Source organism: Protopterus annectens, chromosome 5.part1 (genome assembly GCF_019279795.1).
Source record: "Protopterus annectens isolate FY-2018-M chromosome 5.part1, PAN1.0, whole genome shotgun sequence".
Classification (NCBI taxonomy): domain Eukaryota; kingdom Metazoa; phylum Chordata; order Ceratodontiformes; family Protopteridae; genus Protopterus; species Protopterus annectens.
This window is the reverse complement of record NC_056736.1, coordinates 714,290,132-714,307,601: the sequence shown is the minus strand read 5'-3', so window position 1 is coordinate 714,307,601 and position 17,470 is coordinate 714,290,132. Positions and strand designations below refer to the sequence as shown.

The window sequence follows — 17,470 nt, the reverse complement described above, 5'->3', positions numbered from 1 at the left end:
TAGGAGTGGAAATCTTTATGAGGTATTTGTTTCCCACAAGATAAACAGTTATTCACTTTCTCTGACATCGGCTGAGGCAAGAAAGAGTCCCCAACGGGGTACTTAGCTTTTTAGAAGTCTTCGAAGTAGTATTCGGTAGTAGTAATCTCTGGATCTGACCGACTGGCACTTGCGAACAGCTTCTGCTTCGGGCGCCACGCGACAAGAAAGACTGAGGAAAATGGCGTCGGCTGATGCCTTTATACCCGAAAAACTGCAGTGATGACGTCGGGTGAAGTGCGACACCAGCCGAAGCCAGACCCAGACTTTGGAATCCGGCCGACCGAAGGGCTGCCTGACGACAGGACAACCCATTTGTAAGGACTGCAGATGCATCCTTGAAGGACATCTCTCTAACTAAAACGAGTTCTGAAAAAGCCCACAAAAAAAAAACACTAAACTATCACAACTAGTTAGCGACTACTAGACAAATACAATAAGGACAGAAAAAAATCCCTAATCTGACTGAAAAGGTAGTAGAAGAAAAATATATGAGCCTAAGCCAGTACCACGAACCTCGCAGCTGAAGCGGCAAACGAGATCTGGGTAGCTAGCGCTAGGCATCATGGGATAAGGGGAAGCCTCGAGCCAGTAAACAGCTCTCGAGCTATTGAAGATGGCCGAATCGGAGCCGAGGATCGGCTCCGATCCCAACCAGCAAGAATGAAGGCGAGATTGACAACTTAACATCATATCTTCATTATCACAAACATAGGTTAAATGAAAATGAATTCTGGAACAACAGGCCAAGGAATCATTTCCATCTGAATCAGACTCTGCTTCTTCCTCAGATTCTTCTCTTTGTCTTTTGAGGAGAGAAGAAGAAGAAAGGGGAGGGACAGCAGAAGCAGGAAAGAAAGACAGCAGCTTTAAATACAAGATAGTCTTATTAAGGTCCCAAGTAAAATCCTGCCATTCCTACTGAGGATGAACCGTATCTCTATTCTGCTGTTACTTTATACAGGTGCCATCTGCTCACACCAAAATGAGGAAAATCTAAGCTCTGACATACCTCAATCAAGGAAGAAAGAACTTACTCCCTAAGACATGAGGTATGCCTTCTGATCCCTTTGATAATATGTGGTTCCCCCTTCTAATCCAAAGCAGATGACTGGTTGGACATGCAAGATGTCTGTGCCACATCAGCTTCTGACAGTGTCATGAAAGGAAGAGCAGCAACAATAAAAGCAGCTACACAGTCCAGGGTCTTCTCAGGAGACACAAATGAGGCATCCAGGTCTGACTCAGCAGCAGAAGTTTGTAAAACCAAGTTTCTTTCACTCCTTTGGCACTGAAAGGAAGTTGGCTTGGCTGTCGAAACTAAAATGCCATCTTACCTTGGGCAATCACTACGTTTCTGGTTCTCCAGATAAATTTTCAAAGAAAGCAGATGGCTATGCAGATCTTAGGCATAAATACCTGACAGACAGAGCAATCCCTAAAATGATGTCCAGCACACAGACAAAACAAACACTTAGCATGGTGATCTCTGTAAGGAATCTCTCCCACAATCACATTTCCATGTCTCTAATGATGCATGTAAAACTTATGCAGTACAAAAAAAAAAAGAAAACAGGAGGGTCCCAACAGAGATACTTATCCGCTCAATTGCTAAGGAAGAAGTACGAATTGCATGGCTAACAAACCAAAGCTGAAGTGACACAGTTTAATACTTGCTGATAGCAAGTAAGTTCTGACATATAGTGCATCCATACATCCCTGATGTACCTCTGCCTCCACTGGGCTAGGGTCAAATGTGCAGATGAAAAGTAGGGCACCCAGGTCTTGGTACACTGGTCAAAAGTATGTCTATCCCTAGCAATATATACTATCAACTAATACTAGAACAGTTACAATAGAAGGACTTGGACATTAAGAACAATTCATAAGTACGTACAAAAGTTTAAAGAGAAAAGAAACCAATACCCTACCTCCAATACATTTTGAACAATGACTGTTCCAAATGTCTGATCCTATCACCTAAAAAAAGATCAACAAAAACATTCAAGACTCTTATTACAGGGTGAATAGACCTCATTCATGTCTGCTAAACAGGTCCATAGGTGTGTACTAGGCCAATGGCCCTGGAGCCTTTACAAGCCTAGCCCATAGAAGTGCCCTGGTATCATGCCGACGTTAGTTCCAGGTGCCTCTATCAAGCAGAGCCACTGGAGTGATCCTCAGGGTGAACTTTCTATTTCCCATCCACTCATCAAGATTTTTCTTGAAAAGGGCCGATGAGGTGATCTGCTTGACATGTATGGGAAGTCTGTTCCAGAGCATGGGCAGTCTATGGGTTATGATCCTGTCCCTCCAGCATATTTTGCTGATTGTGGTAATGAGGTTGAGGTCCCTGGAGTGAGTGGTGTGGCGGGATTAGGATTTCTTTAGGTGTAACATTTCTAACAGGGCTGGGTCACATATGGCTTTGTAAGTCAAGCAGAGATCGCCTCTTAATAGACAATGAGAGACCGAGAAAAGCTGGAGTTTTTGAGTCTGTCAATGTAGGGCATGTGTTTAAGGCCTAGGATCCACTTTGTGAGGTACTTTTGTGGCCTTTCCAGCTCTTGCAGGTGTTTAGTGAGGTACATGCCAAATGGGGCATTATACTCTATGACTGCTCTAATGATGGAAGAATAGAGAGAGATGATGAACTCTTTCTTCCTGGATGCAAAACCCTTGTTAATGAGATGTGCCACAAAGAAGGACTTTCTGACCATAGTGGCAATGTGGTGGTTGAAGGAGAGGTTGCTGTCATCCTGTGTCCCCAGATCTCTTATACTGCCATCAGTGTTCAGTGGGCTCCCATCGATGTGGTAATTAGTGGGAAATGAGTTTTTCCCAAAGGGAAAGAATGCATTTTTTGGCATTAAGCTTAAGGCCATGGTTTTGACACCAGTCATTGGTCTTAGTGAGACCTTTCTGTAGGATGGGGAGTTAATAATGGCTCCCAGCTTGCAACTGTCAGTAAACTTGGTCAGCCAGAGTCCCTCCGTGTTGGCCTGGACTTCTGAGAAGTAGATGCCAAACAGGAGAGGACCCAGGACTGACTAGTCATGACTGGTCAGCAGTCTGACTTAGAGTCTGCTACTTTCACACTGTGGGTTTTTATCTGTGAGCAAATTTGCAACCCACCTGGTGATATAGGGGCTGATGCCTAGTTTGGGGAGTCTATCAATAATTCCTGAGTGAGGAATGGTATCAAATGCTTTGGCCAGATCGAGGCAGGTAACTGCTTTGCCCTCATCCACAGCACTGGTGACTGACTCAAAGAAGTCAACAAGGTTGAGCAGGCATGATGATCTACCTTTCACAAAACTAAACACTGGGATCCAGAGTTTGGGGATTCCCTACATCCTTGTTAATTAGGTCCATGATGATGCGCCTCCACAGCCTTACATTTCAGACTGGTCAGTTTAATGGAGTGATAATTCCCAGGGTCTGCAGTCGCTCCCCCTTTATGAAAAGGGACGACTGTAGCAGTGCGCCATTCTATAGGGACAATGCCTGAGGTGAGGCTGTGATTGAACAGGGCACAAATGTACAAATATGACTAAGACTGTTACACTGCAGTTCTTACAAACACATGGACACATACATATGCAAAAAACACAAATGTACCTACCATTGAAGGAATAATGTTGTCAAGACTGATTCCCACAAACACAAGCCTCTCTCTCCTTAAAAATGCAAAAGGAGACAAAGTTAATGAAATCTTAAAGTCTAAATTCATAACAAGATTACAAAGAAAACATTTATCTCAATCCTCTGTTACAAGCAGGAGCATACTTTGTGCAACAAACACAAGTTCCATGACTATTACAATTTTTGAAGCAAACAAAAGTGCAGACATACTCAGAAGAAGATTACATTAAAAAAGTGATGCGCAAATTCAGCATCACAACATATCTGGAGGGGGATAATGTTAAGATTAGGCATGCCTGGTATGGGTTACACACTATGGTGAGGCCCCAGTATCCAAATAAAGCCACCCGTCGGTAAATCTACATCAACAAGATACAAATGCGAACTACTGACATTAAAATACGCATTACTCAGAGGAGACATTTTATTACTTTTTTTTTTTTTTTTTTTTGCGGTTGTCAGCCTTTTCGTCTCTGTGATATGAATTTCGGGTAAGTAAAATTTCAGTCTACAGAAGTAGATCCATATATACATACATACATTCGGAAGATAAAGAATGTCTTATTTTTCTATTTGTGTAACATTCACTCTGTACTGTACTAGTTTACACATCACTGATTCTTAGAATCTATTAATCTCATGTATCTCTAATCTGTACAGTTTCTTTGAATTGTCATTCTTGTTGTATATATCTATAGTTTTATGTCTTTTGTAGTTATGCATTGCAGTGTCTATGTATTTGTAGAGCATTTCTCCTCGGGTCTCCTCTGAAAAAGAGCTTCGGCTCAGCTGGGCCAGCCCATATATATATATATATATATATATATATATATATATATATATGTGTGTGTATATATATATATATATATACACATATATATATATATATATATATATATATATATATATAAATATATATAGATAAACATGTATAAATATTCACACACACACACACACACACACACACACACACAGATATATATATATATATATAAATATACAGTATACAGACATGTACAGACATATATACATACAAGGAGCAACACTGACACGCAAAATTTTCTTTTCCATCAGTAGTGCACTACTTTCACTTCTCTGCTTAAGGGCACAAAGGGCAATTTCAACAGCTTTCTAGTATTGCCAATCGCACTTCTCTGTTGTCCCCGATTTTGGCTTAGAACATGGAGTCATACATTTGTCATTTTTGGTAGTTAAAGTTGCAGTGATCCCTTTCTTTTGTTTTTGTCTGTAGTCAAGTTCATCCCATGGGTAATGCTCAACTAAAGAAACCCTTATTCAGACACACAATGCAACAATAATTCAGTAATCTCTGGTTCTCTATAGTTTCATGCAAGTGACACCACCTACTAAAAGACGCAATGTCATCATGCCAGAATTCCACACAATAAACAGGCTTAAAGGAACAACAAATCTCAAATGAGCCCAGAACTGTAGTGTATAGTAATGAAGCCTCAACTTTGATCAGATGGCTTGATACTGGTCAGTAGAGAAGTAGAATGACAGGGCTGGGAGTAAGTGACTAACACTAGTCCAACCACCCCGGGGGGAGGGAGGAAGTCCTACTCTACACAATGCAAGTACCTACTGTACAGAAAGGGGCATGACATGCAGGAGAGGGGCTAGAATGTGCCCTAAACTCTGCCAAGCCATATTCATATGGCATTTTAAGGATTACTTATTTATTTTACTTGACATATGTTGGCCAGGATAGTCCGACGGAGCTGTTGCCCTTTTTCAGCGGTGGCCCAGCAAGAAAAGCTCCACAGTACAAGTAAGCAAATATTGTATAACAAAAGTAAAATAAAATAAAACAAAATACAGTAGATATAAAAAGTTTACACACCCATGTTAAAATGCCAGGTTTTTGTGATATAAATAAATGAGGCCACAATAAATAATTTCAAAACTTTTCCCCTCCTTTAATGTGACCTATAACCTGTACAATTCAAATGAAAAACAAATCTGTTAGAGGAAAAAATATAAAAATGTACAATAAACTGGTTGCATAAGTGTACACACCCTTAAACTAATACTTTGTTGAAGCACCTTTGGATTTAATTACATCATTCAGTCTTCTTGGGTACCCACCTGCCATCAATTAAAGAGACTTTGATTAACCCCAAATAAAGTTCAGCTGTCCTAGTAGGGTTAAACTGACATGTACTCAGTTGCCTGGTACAACAAAAGCAATGGTTCACAGAGAGCTTACAAAGCATCAAAGGGATCTCACTGTTGAAAGGTATCAGTCAGAAGGGCACAAAAACATTTCCACAGCACTGGCCATACCATGGAACACAGTGAAGACAGTCACCAAAAAGTGGAGAAAATATGAACTGGATGTCCCTCCAAAACTGATGAAAAGACAAAATAAAAAGTGGCCAGGGAGGCTGCCAAGATACCTACAGCAACACTGAAGGAGCTGCAGGAATTTCTGGCAAGTACAGGTTGTGTACTACATGTGAACAATCTCCTGTATCCTTCATATGTCTGGCCTATGAGGTAGGGATGCAAGACGGAAGCCTTTTCTTACACAGAAAAACATCCAGGCCCAGCTAAAATTTGCCAAACAATACATCAAGTCTCCCAAAAGCATGTGGGAAATGTATTATGGTCTGATGAAATCAAGGTTGAACTTTTTGGCCACAATTCTAAAAACAACACCTCGCATCACTAAAAGATGGTGGTGGCAGTATCATGCTTTGAGGTTGTTTTTCTTCAGCTGGAACTGGGGCTTTTTTCAAGGTGGAGGGAATTATGAACAGTTCCAAATACCAGTCACTTTTGGTCCTAACCTTCAGGCATCTGCTAGAAAGATGAAGATGAATTTCACCTTTCAACATGACGATGACACCAAGCACACATCCAAATCAACAAAAGAATGGCCTCACCAGAAGAAAATTTAAGTTTTGGAATGGCCCAGCTATAGCCTAGACCTAAATCCAATAGAAAATCTGTGGGATGACCTGAAGAGGGCTGTGCACAAGAGACACCCTCGCAATCGGACAGATTTGGAGCACTTTTGCAAGGAACAGTGGGCAAATATTGCCAAGTCAGGATTGTGCCATGCTGATAGACTCCTACCCAAGAAGACTGAATGCTGTAATTAAATCAAAAGGTGCTTCAACAAAGTTTTAGTTTAAGGGTGTGCACACTTATGCAACCAGCTTATTGTGCATTTTTTATATTTTTCCACTAACAAATTTGTTTTTCAATTGAATTGTACAGGTTATAGGTCACATTAAAGGTGGGAAAATTTTTGAAATGATTTAATGTGGTCTCATTTTTATATCACAAAAACCTGGCATTTTAACAGGGGTGTGTAATGTTTTTATAGCCACTGTACATTATGCAACAGCCTCTGCAATACAAGTAAGAGAAAACAGCTACAGAGACATTAACATTAATACAATGTTGTAAGTGTAGAAACTGGTATTAACTAATATTGGATCATCATCAATGGACAACCGTACAATTTACAGGCAGTTTGTCTTTTTAGTTACAAGTAACTATGAGAGCCATAGAAGTACAATGCAGGTAGCAGGTTACCCATACTAGGTAGTGTAGCAGGATGGACAGTAATAAGTTAATCTCCTGAAAGGCTGTTAAGCCGAGGTGCTACAGTGTGTGAGCTTATTAAAACCTGTTCTTTTTATCACTTGTTTTGTTTGTTTTGTTGGACAGTAATAAGACACAGTCATGTCATAAAAGGAGGCAACTTTATAGAAGAAAAATTAGTGCAAAAGGAAAAAGTGGAGTAGAAGAATGGTGATAAGGTAACGGGGGAGGCTGGGGTTCAAGTTGGTTGATTACAGTGACAGATCCGGGTACTGGTTAAGTAGTTTTTGAGGGCTTTCTTGAATTCATGGACCTGGGCATACCTCTCAACCTCTTAGAGCAAAAAATCTGGACAAAGCCTAAAATGATGGGGGGGGGGGGGCAAAGTTACAGATTTTAAATACTGCTTTTACAAACTTAAAGTTGACAGAATAATGGGCTTTGCATTAGCATGAATTTTAAGGATCTGGAGTCTTAAGCTCAAATGTTTGTCATTATTTAATTACTTCAATCCTCAGCTATTTGCCAGAAAAGTACAGATTTTAGGAGGAACACACCAAAAATATGAGGCAAAAATTTGGACATTCTGAAAATATCTGTACATTTGAGAGGTATGGACCTGGGTGATATTTCTGAGGGTCAAGGGAAACTTATTCCATGAATGAGCAGGGAAACAGCTGTAGAGATTCTGGCCAATAGATTTTTTTGGCTTGTGAATCTGTAACAGACATTGGTCTGAGCTTCTGAGGGCACGAGGGGAGTCTAGAGGGAGATAGATGAGGAGATGTTAGGGCAGGACGTGGACTTGTTCAGGACAGACTGTATAATGAGTAGCTCAGTAAGCAAGAGTTGGTGAGGAAGCTCTAGCCAGTTGAGTGTCCTGAGAGCATGGCAGTGGTGAACTTTAGAAGGGAGATTAGCAGCGAATCAAGCAACTTTGTTGTAAGTGGTTTTGAGTTTGGAAAGTAGTAAGGACTAAGTTTGTTAAGATTTACGAGCTGAAGAAGCTGGGGAGAAGGTATGCTTGAGCAAATGAGATTATAGAGTCTGGTGTGAGGAACCTTTTGTTTCTATACAGTAAGTGAAGCTTTTTTGGGGTTTCCTTGATACAGTGAAGTACACGAAAGTCAAATTTAAGTTGGTGGTCTACGATTGCTCGAAGGAGCTTAGTGTGTGTGTTTAGGGTTTGACAGTAGTGTTGTTAAGGGAAGAGATGTTGAATGAGGATTTGAGGTGGGAGAGGGATTTAGGAAGGAAGAGTAGATGTTTTGCCTTTTTGGGGTTGAGTATGCATTGGTTGTTAGAAAGTAAGCCATGTTTCAGTGAGATTGAAAGATCTGATTGTCAGTGAGAGCAGGTCAGCGGGGGTTATCAGTGATGGAGAGGATAGTCGAGTCATCTGCATACTGTATGAGGGATGACTGAGGACAGGGTGTGTAAAGCTGGTTGTTGAAGATGTTAAAAAGAAGGGAGCTTAGAACTGAGCCTTGTGGGACCCCAATTTTGATGGGGAGAAAGGGGGAAAGATCAGAGAGTCATTTGACTGACTGTTTCCTGTCTGTGAGGTAGCTGTTAAACCAGGAGACAGCTGCTGAGGAGATTTTGAGTTGAGAGTCTGGAGAGGAGCATGGGGTGACAGGCAGTGTCAAATGCTTTGGAGAGGTCTAGAAAGAGACAGGATAACAAGTTTTTACTGCCTCTGGCTAAGGAGATGGAGTGAGTAATGAAAAGGACAGCTGTAGTGGTGCTGTGGTGGGGGCAGAAGTCATGCTGGGTAGGGATGATTAGGCTTGACTGAGACAGGCCATGATTGGTTTACGAACACAGTGTTCAAAAATTTGAGAGAGTGGAGAAAGTATGGCAATAGATCGGTAATTATAGAGCTCTACAGAGTTTCCACTTTTGCAGATAGGCATGGTATAGATTTTTTTCTAGAGAATAGGAAGTGGATTCACTAAATGAGCAGTTTATGAGAATGGAGACATGATATGCTATGGACTTAGCAGCAGCCTTGAGGAAGACAGATGTCAGGTTATCTGCAGATGGGGAACATGGTTTAAGCTTAAGAAGGAGATTTTTAATATAGCTGGTAGGAACAGGATTTAGTGAGAAGGAGTTGTGTTGAGGTGGGGGAGGGTGGTGGGAAGTGAGGGACTGGTTGAGTTGGAGTTCTGCATAAGTTTGCAGATGGTATCTATAAAGTAGGAACTGGAAGTTGATGCAGTTTCTTGGGGTGTGCTACTTAGGTAGGGGGTGGTAGTTGAGGGATTCTATGGGTGGAGAAATTGGTTCATAGTATTCCAGAATATTTTGGGATTCTCGGTTCTGTAGTTCGAAGTGTGCAGTAAAAGTTCTTTTCATCAATGTTAATGTGTTTTTGGCCAGTTGTGTGTGAGACAATTAGTTTTGGTCTAGAGTTTCCTAGTAGAATTTCTGTTGGGGATAAGAGATCATGTAGAGCTGGGTGAGACAAGGACAGCAAAGAGATTTGACCACAGCTCTGGGAGGGGCAAAAGAGAAGTGTGTTTAGAAAGATGGAATTGAATTGTAGAACAGCTTCATCAAGAGGTGGGAATGAAAGGGAGAACCAGTCTATACAGGAGACAGAATTGTTTACTGAGTCAAGGTTGAAGTTTGGTAGGCTATGGCAGTCTTTAAATTTGTAAGTTCTGGAGAGGTGGGGAAGAATCTCTGGATACGTACTGGGGAGTGGTCACTAATGGTGTCTGGAAGGGATTCAGGGTGGGGATAGAGGTTAGGATTGGACAAAAGCATCCATTCAAGGATAGAACTAGTATTCGTGGGTGTATTATGAAAAGTGGGAGAAGAGAAGTTGGGTGAATCCATATAGCTTTATACTGGAGGTAGGGAGTTAGAAGTGAATGGTAGCCAATTGATGTTGACATTGGCTAGTATAATGGACTCATTAAGTATGTTGTCAGACAACAGGCAGATAATCTGTTCTAATAAGGTTATATTATCTCCAGGGATTATGTTAATGGCGACTATAGTTAGTGTTTTATGGTTATTAATTTTGCAACTGGCAATAGTAAGTTCAGCTGGGCAAAAAGAGGGGGGAGGGCTAGTTGGGGGGCATAAGGTTAAGAGGTCTGAATACATTATAGGAACGCCTCCAACTTTTTAAAATATGTTCAGTCAAGGCATAGAATGTTATATCCAGGGGAAAGAAATCTGTTGTCAGTATGTGGTTTGAGGCATGTTTTAGAGAGAGTAACTATGTTGGGTGAGTACTGGGCTATCCGGGTGTGGAATTCAGTTTTCTTGTTGGGAATTTTATGGATGTTGAAAAAATAAAAGGAAAGATGTTTGGGAATATGGTTAGGTGCCTGCAGGAGTGTTTGTGAAGTACTAGTAGGAGTTGATGGGTTGTAGTGTGGGCCGGGGTTGGGGAGAATGTCCCCCAAGAGTAGTATGGTTTTGCAAGGGAAGAGGACAATACATTTAAGGGGTAGTGAGAGAGAAACTTTTGTCTGATCCTGTCATAAGGAGAAATCTTTGGAAGCAATTTCATTTTGGGAAAGGTGAGGTCAAGACTGTAGAACAATGAGGGGGATATGGGGGAAAAGTAGTGGTTATCGGTGTCTGCAATGTAATAAGAGGAGTTTGGAGCATTAAGTTGAAGATTTAATTGAGTGAGGCATGAGGTGAGGTTAGACAGGAGTAGGAGAAGAAGGGCTGAGAAGACAGGAAGGAACACTGTGGATGGAAAAGAGTGCTTGAGAGGGTGGTAAAAACGTGAGTGGGGGAAGTCAAAGGGAGTTGGTGTGAATGTGGGGGAAGGGAGAAGTAAGTATGGGTGGGAAGGTGTGGAAGTATAGTGTGTAGAGAAGTAGGAGGGGTAAAGTATAACAGGTTGAGGTTTACAGGAAGTGGGAGTTCAGGGGGTGGGGTAAAGACGGTAAGCTACAAATAAAATTAAAGCAGAGGTGGGTGGGAAAGGGGGTAGTGATGGGGGACCGGAGTGATCCTCAGTAGAGCGAAGGGTGAACGGAGCGGGTAGCACCAGGTCCGAGAGGATACCACGGCTTACAAAAAATCACAAAGCCTTCCAATGGCAGTATGTCTGAAACAGCATGCAGGGTTTCTAGGATGATTTGTTCAATTACAGGCAACCAGCTAATAGTGAGTATTAGAAGCTTGAGCTGTGCCTAACAAACCTCAGTCATTTCTGAAGTAAAATTTGAGTGAAGGAGGGAATGCCCATGGATATTAAGATCACATAAACTAGCTCTTCATTTTGGGTACTGTATATGTCTGTTTCAGAACTGGGGTACAGAGGGGGAAGGATGGCCTACAGGGAAGCTATCCTAACGAGGTGTGCACACCACTTTTTCTAGTACTAAAAATACGTTCGATAATAGGTTTGGCTATGATGTTGAGTAGAACATACTTTCATCTCAAGGAGTTTCCAGGAAGTTTCAGAGATCACTGTGAAGATTGGGTAGAGATGGGTGAAGGCTGCCAGCCTAGCCAAATAGAATTTGATACATAATTCTGGCATTTGTAAATATAAATGTAAAATACAGGCTTGTTTCTTAAACGAAAGAAAACACTGTAAAATGGTGAACTTCAAGATTGTAGCAACATTGCCATCTACTGTAAGGAAAACTAAGTCAAGCATTTCAAATCTTTATTTTGAAATTAAAATTATTCCATCACTGCCTTTGATGTTTTACAATTCGGCTCCGGTCCGGCTAGATGAAGGCTTCCTGCCTATTGTTTTACGGCTAAAGTTAATGATCAGAATTTACATGTGGAATGTCTTTATTGCTCTAAGTGTAAAAGAATGTAAATCCAGTTTCTGTGCAGCCTGGGAACCAGGAAGGTGTAAAAGATGATGTAACGTTTAGCAGAACTGCAGTTTCAATTTAAACAGTGAGAACCAGAGATTATTGAGCATTTTTGTCTTGATATGCAACCTACATCACTGCCTGTTGTCTTAGAAGTGTGTTTTCTTGTAGAAACAGCTAGGGCTGTATAAAGATTAGACTAAGTGTTTTTCTGTCAAGTCAGAACTGTACTATTGAATTATTTTACATTTCTGTGTGATCTATGAACTCTTGAATAACACTGTGGTGCAGTAGTATTGTATTGTGGTTTTAAATTATTTATTATTAAATATTTTAAAACCTTTCGACTGTGGCTGGTTTATGTAGAGATAAATTAAGCTCTAGAGTATACTGCACGCTTATAAGTGATCCTGTAATAAGGCCTTCCAATAAGCCCTGATTGCGTAAGTTACACTACTACTGGATAATAATATTGCACAGTAATAATTGGACACCCTTTTAAGGGCCTTTGGGTAGCTGACAATTATTAGCTGGTGGTGGAAGTAATTACTACTGTATAGTCTGGGTAAAGGGGCACAGCTGGAGAATCTGTGTCAGCCTTTCCCAGGAGTGTCTGTGAAGTTGTACAAATACTTATCTCAAAGTGTGTGTGTGTGTGTGTGTGTGTGTGTGTGTGTGTGTGTGTGTGTGTGTGTGTGAGCTACTTGGGCAGGGACATGAAGCACTGATTGGACAGAGATGGTACTGGAGGTTAGCTTGTCAGCTAGCCTGAGATCTGGACCTTATAGCTGTGCCAGTGGGGAGTCTTATTGGGGACCTGGGGAGCAACCAGCCCCAGACTGACTGTGTCAGCCTTTCCCAGGAGTGTCTGTGAAGTTGTACAAATACTTATCTCAAAGTGTGTGTGTGTGTGTGTGTGTGTGTGTGAGCTACTTGGGCAGGGACATGAAGCACTGATTGGACAGAGATGGTACTGGAGGTTAGCTTGTCAGCTAGCCTGAGATCTGGACCTTATAGCTGTGCCAGTGGGGAGTCTTATTGGGGACCTGGGGAGCAACCAGCCCCAGACTGACTGTGATCTCTGTGTGCACTTAAGGGAAATTGTACTTTACTATTTGTATTTGTTATCCTTTTCTATTATACGAGACACCCTCTCTGGTGTAAGTGGTGAGGATTGAGGCTCCTTGATTGCTGGGGCCAGGGTACGGGCATCACAATCACAATCTGTGGCAGAGTGGTAGACTTAGACAGGCGCTGTGGTGAGACCCCCATGGGTAAAGGAAGTGGCAAGAGCTAAAAAAGTGTAAATAAAGAGAGATGTCCCAGGGTTACAGCCAGAGTACAAGTTTGTATACTCACTGAAATGCATGTAAACAGTTCAAGTGCTAACCATATAGAACATTAACTAGAAATTGCAGTCATGGAAGTTAAACAATTTGAGCGCTAGCCGGATACATCATAAAATTGCAACCATATATAGCTTGTTTTAGATCAGCAGATCCTGTTTGGGTGTCCTGCAGACTACTACAGCACCAGAAATGAGAGAGAGAGAGAGACATTTTGTGCTAACTGCAAGTACTTTTAGCTTAAACTGCCCGTTTTTTTGCTGTTTTGATCATTTTTTTAACTACACTTCTCAGAAAGGCTTTAAAAGTAGACTAGCTACTTAACTCTATTGTTATTTCTGCCTTTAAATCGTTTTTCAGTTTGTGCACTTGCCATGCTTAATTTTAAAAGTTAAATGGCTAATTTTTGAAAAGTTTTAAACTGCATTTACTGTTTAGGGCAACACACTAGAGGGGGGTCAGCCGAGGTTGGAAGGTTTGCAGACAAAGCCAAAGAGGCAAGATTACGTTGGTTTGGACATGTGCTGAGGAGGGATGCAGAGTATATTGGGAAAAAGATGCTAAGGATGAAGCTGCCAGGTAACAGGAAAAGAGGAAGGCCTAAGATAAGATTTATGGATGTGGTGAGATATGACATGCAGGTGGTTGGTGTGACAGAGCAAGATGCAGAGGACAGGAAGAAATGGCAACAGTTTATCTGCTGTGGCGACCCCTAACGGAGCAGCCGAAAGAAGAAGCAGTTTAGGGCAACACACAAGTGTGACAGCCTTTTCTGTGCTTATTTACTGTATTTTGGCATTTCTTAGCCTGTTTTAACAAAAAAACCCAAAAAATATTATCCTGTTTGCTTGTTTCCCACCTTTTCTAACTAGTATAGTACAGATGCCAGGCCTTGCTGGTTACAGGACTTCAGTTTCTGTATTCAGAACTTGCTGTGGTAGAAGAAGGTCTTAGTGCTTACTAGTGAGAATAGTAAGCATTGTACAGCCTACCTAACGCTAGAGGAGTGGTTTCCAGCTTTGAAAGTGTAATTTTATTGGCCATTTGGGGCTATTACTATCCCTTTCAACTTTCTGGCTTAAAAACGAGTGTTTGTGCATTGTGCAGCACCGCAGGACTAAGGTTAAACTATTCCTGGCGCCAGAAAGTCTACTCTCTACATTTTCTTTTAGAACTAGCTAGTTTCTCAGTAGTACCACTAAAATCTCAATCCCTGTGACTAGCACTCGATCTATAACCAGCAGGAAAGCACTAGGAAGCCTTAAACTGATAAAAACACTCAACTCTCCTTGTACACAAGGGGAAAGTAATTGTAGGCACGAAACAGCCTATAATTGCAAAGTACCTTTCCACGGCAAGGGAAAAAGTACAGTTTTGTACCTACCATAAATGTAGATGTCCGACAGACATGCAACTGCAGTCATAACATGTGGGTTGTCCTGCCTCAGGCAGCCCTCGGTCGGCCGGATTCCAAAGTCTGGGTTCGACGTCAGCTGATGTCGCATTTCTCTCTGACGTCAGAGCGGCTGGAGTACATAAGCATCAGTCGAGGCCATTTTCTTCAGTGTTTCTTGCCCCAGATGCCAGGTGCCCTCCAAGGAAGGCTGTAATCAAATAGGAAGACAAAAACAGGATTCCAAACAAATAAATGAGCAATAAAACAAATACACCATAACAGATATCCCCAGCTAAGAGTAACAGGGATAGGAGTGGGCCCTAGGCATAGAGGGGTATGGAGGGAGGGAAAATCCGACTGCAATTGCATGTCTATCGGACATCTACATTTATGGTAGGTACAAAACTGTACTATGTCCTTCAAGAATGCAACTGCAGTCATAACGTGGGTAGAATACCATAGCTTAGCTGGGGGAGGAGGTATGCTCTAGGAAAGAGATGGTGTGGCAATCAAACCCTGCAGGACTGCAGAAGCAAAGCCTGCTCTGGATCTGGAATATAGGGGGAGATTGTAGTGTTTGGAGAATGTATGCACGGAGCTCCATGTAGCAGCTTCTAGAATGTCCTTGGTAGGCACCCCTCTTAAAAATGCTGTAGAGGTGGCTGTAGCTCTGGTGGAATGTGGTCTGACATTGGCTGGAACAGTCTTTCCATGAAAGGAATAACAGAATCTGATGCAATGTCCAATTCATTTAGAAACAGTCTGTTTTGAAATTGCTTTTCCTTGGACTACAGGGGCGTAAGCTACAAAAAGTTGTTCAGACTTCCTACTGGCCTTGGTTCTGTCCAGGTAGTATCGAAGTTGTCTGTGAATGTCCAAGGTATGCAAAAGTCTTTCCCCCTTATTCTCAGGATTGGGGAAGAAAGCAGGCAGATGAATGGCTTGATTTAGAGAAACCCTAGATACCACCTTTGGCATAAAAGTGGGGTTGGTCCTTAATGAAACCCTGTCTCTGTGGAAAATAATAAAGGGTGGTATTGCCATTAGGGCATGTAGCTCCGAAACCCTTCTTGCTGAGGTAATTGCCAACAGGAAAGCTGTCTTCCATGAGAGAAATTGCAAGTGAACTGAAGCTGCTGGCTCAAAAGGAGGTAGAGTCAGTTTTTCTAAGACAAAATTGAGGTCCCAGGCTGGCACTGGGGCCTTTCTTGGTGGCTTAATGTTCTTGATTCCCCTGAGGAATTGTCTTAGTAAGGGGTGAGAAAAAACAGGAGGATCAGTGTTGTATCTAGCTGAAATAGCAGATGCATGTATCTTTATGGAAGAATATGAGAGGCCGTTCTTTAACATATCTGCCAAATATTCCAAGATAAGTGGGATGTTCAGCAATGATGCATCATGTCCCTTGCTGGTATTCCAATTGCTGAATCTTTTCCACTTTGCTAAGTAAACCTTTCTGGTGGATGGTCTTCGAGCCTCTGTTAGTATCCGCTGAACTTCCTTGGAGAGATAAGCTGACGTTATTTATGGGATCTCCCAGGCTGTTAGCTGCAGTGTCTGAAGGTTTGGATGCAGTGTTTCGAAATTGTAATGAGTCAAAAGTAGAGGCCACTGAGGGAGGGCCCACCTCCTGGTGTGACATATGCTCCGTAGTAGTGGGTACCAGTGTTGTCTTGGCCAGTCCGGAGCTATTATGATTCCCTTGGGCTTCTCTGCTTTGATCTTTAGTAATACTGAGGTCATCAATGGCAGAGGTGGGAATGCATAGATTGCTAGGGAGTTCCAGTTGAATGACAGGGCATCTATTTTCCAAGCTTTTGGATGGTATGTCCTTGTGCAAAATTTTGGTAGAAGATGGTTGAGGTGAGAGGCAAATAGGTCCACTTCTGGCTTGCCCCATTTCGAAGTGAGTTGTCTGAAGGCCTTCGGATGTAACCTCCACTCATGTGGATCTGTGAAATTCCTGCTTAGGCTGTCTGCCAACACATTGTCTTTTCCTGGAACAAACTGGGATTGTAACTGGATGTTTAGACTCAATGATTTCTCCCAAAGCTGCATTGTCAGTCTGCAAAGGGGGTAAGAGTGGGTGCCCCCCTGCTTGTTTATGTACCACATCACAGTGGTGTTGTCTGTCCGTATCATTAAATGGCCTTGCTGGAGTTGGTGTTGAAAAGCCTCGATGGCATGCATTACTGCCAGCATTTCCTTTTGGTTTATATGCAGATGTGTTTCCTTTGGAGACCATTGTCCTTGTATACACCTGCCTTCCATGTGCGCCCCCCATCCAAGGTCTGAGGCATCTGTAGTCATGGTCCGTGTTATCTGTGGTTTTTTGAATGACATACCTGTGTTTTCCTGGCTCACCGAGGCCCACCATAGAAATTCCTTTTGTAGGCATGGAATGAGTGGTATGATTGTCTCCAAGTTGTTGCTGTGTTGAGACCAAATGCTTTTTAGGTACCATTGAAGCTTTCTCATGTGTAGTTTTGCTAATGGAACCAGTAGAATGCAGGATGCCATGTAACCCAGGGCCTGTAGGAATCTCCTTGCAGTCATCTGGGTGAGTTTTGCTAAACCTTTGAAGTAATGAGTTAACTTCTCTTGCTTGTCTTCTGTCAGGTAAGCCATCTGAGAGGCTGTGTCTAGTTTGGCTCCTA

General features: G+C 42.0%; 1 protein-coding gene across 1 annotated transcript in view; it reads right to left on the bottom strand.

The window, feature by feature from the left end:
* RSF1 (remodeling and spacing factor 1) overlaps nt 1–17,470 on the bottom strand; it is an 801,570-nt gene that overhangs the window by 606,136 nt on the left and 177,964 nt on the right. The window contains exon 3 of the mRNA XM_044073343.1: nt 3,665–3,719. Within this exon, the coding sequence (XP_043929278.1) occupies nt 3,665–3,719 (55 nt within the window). The remainder of the gene's footprint in view (nt 1–3,664; nt 3,720–17,470) is intronic.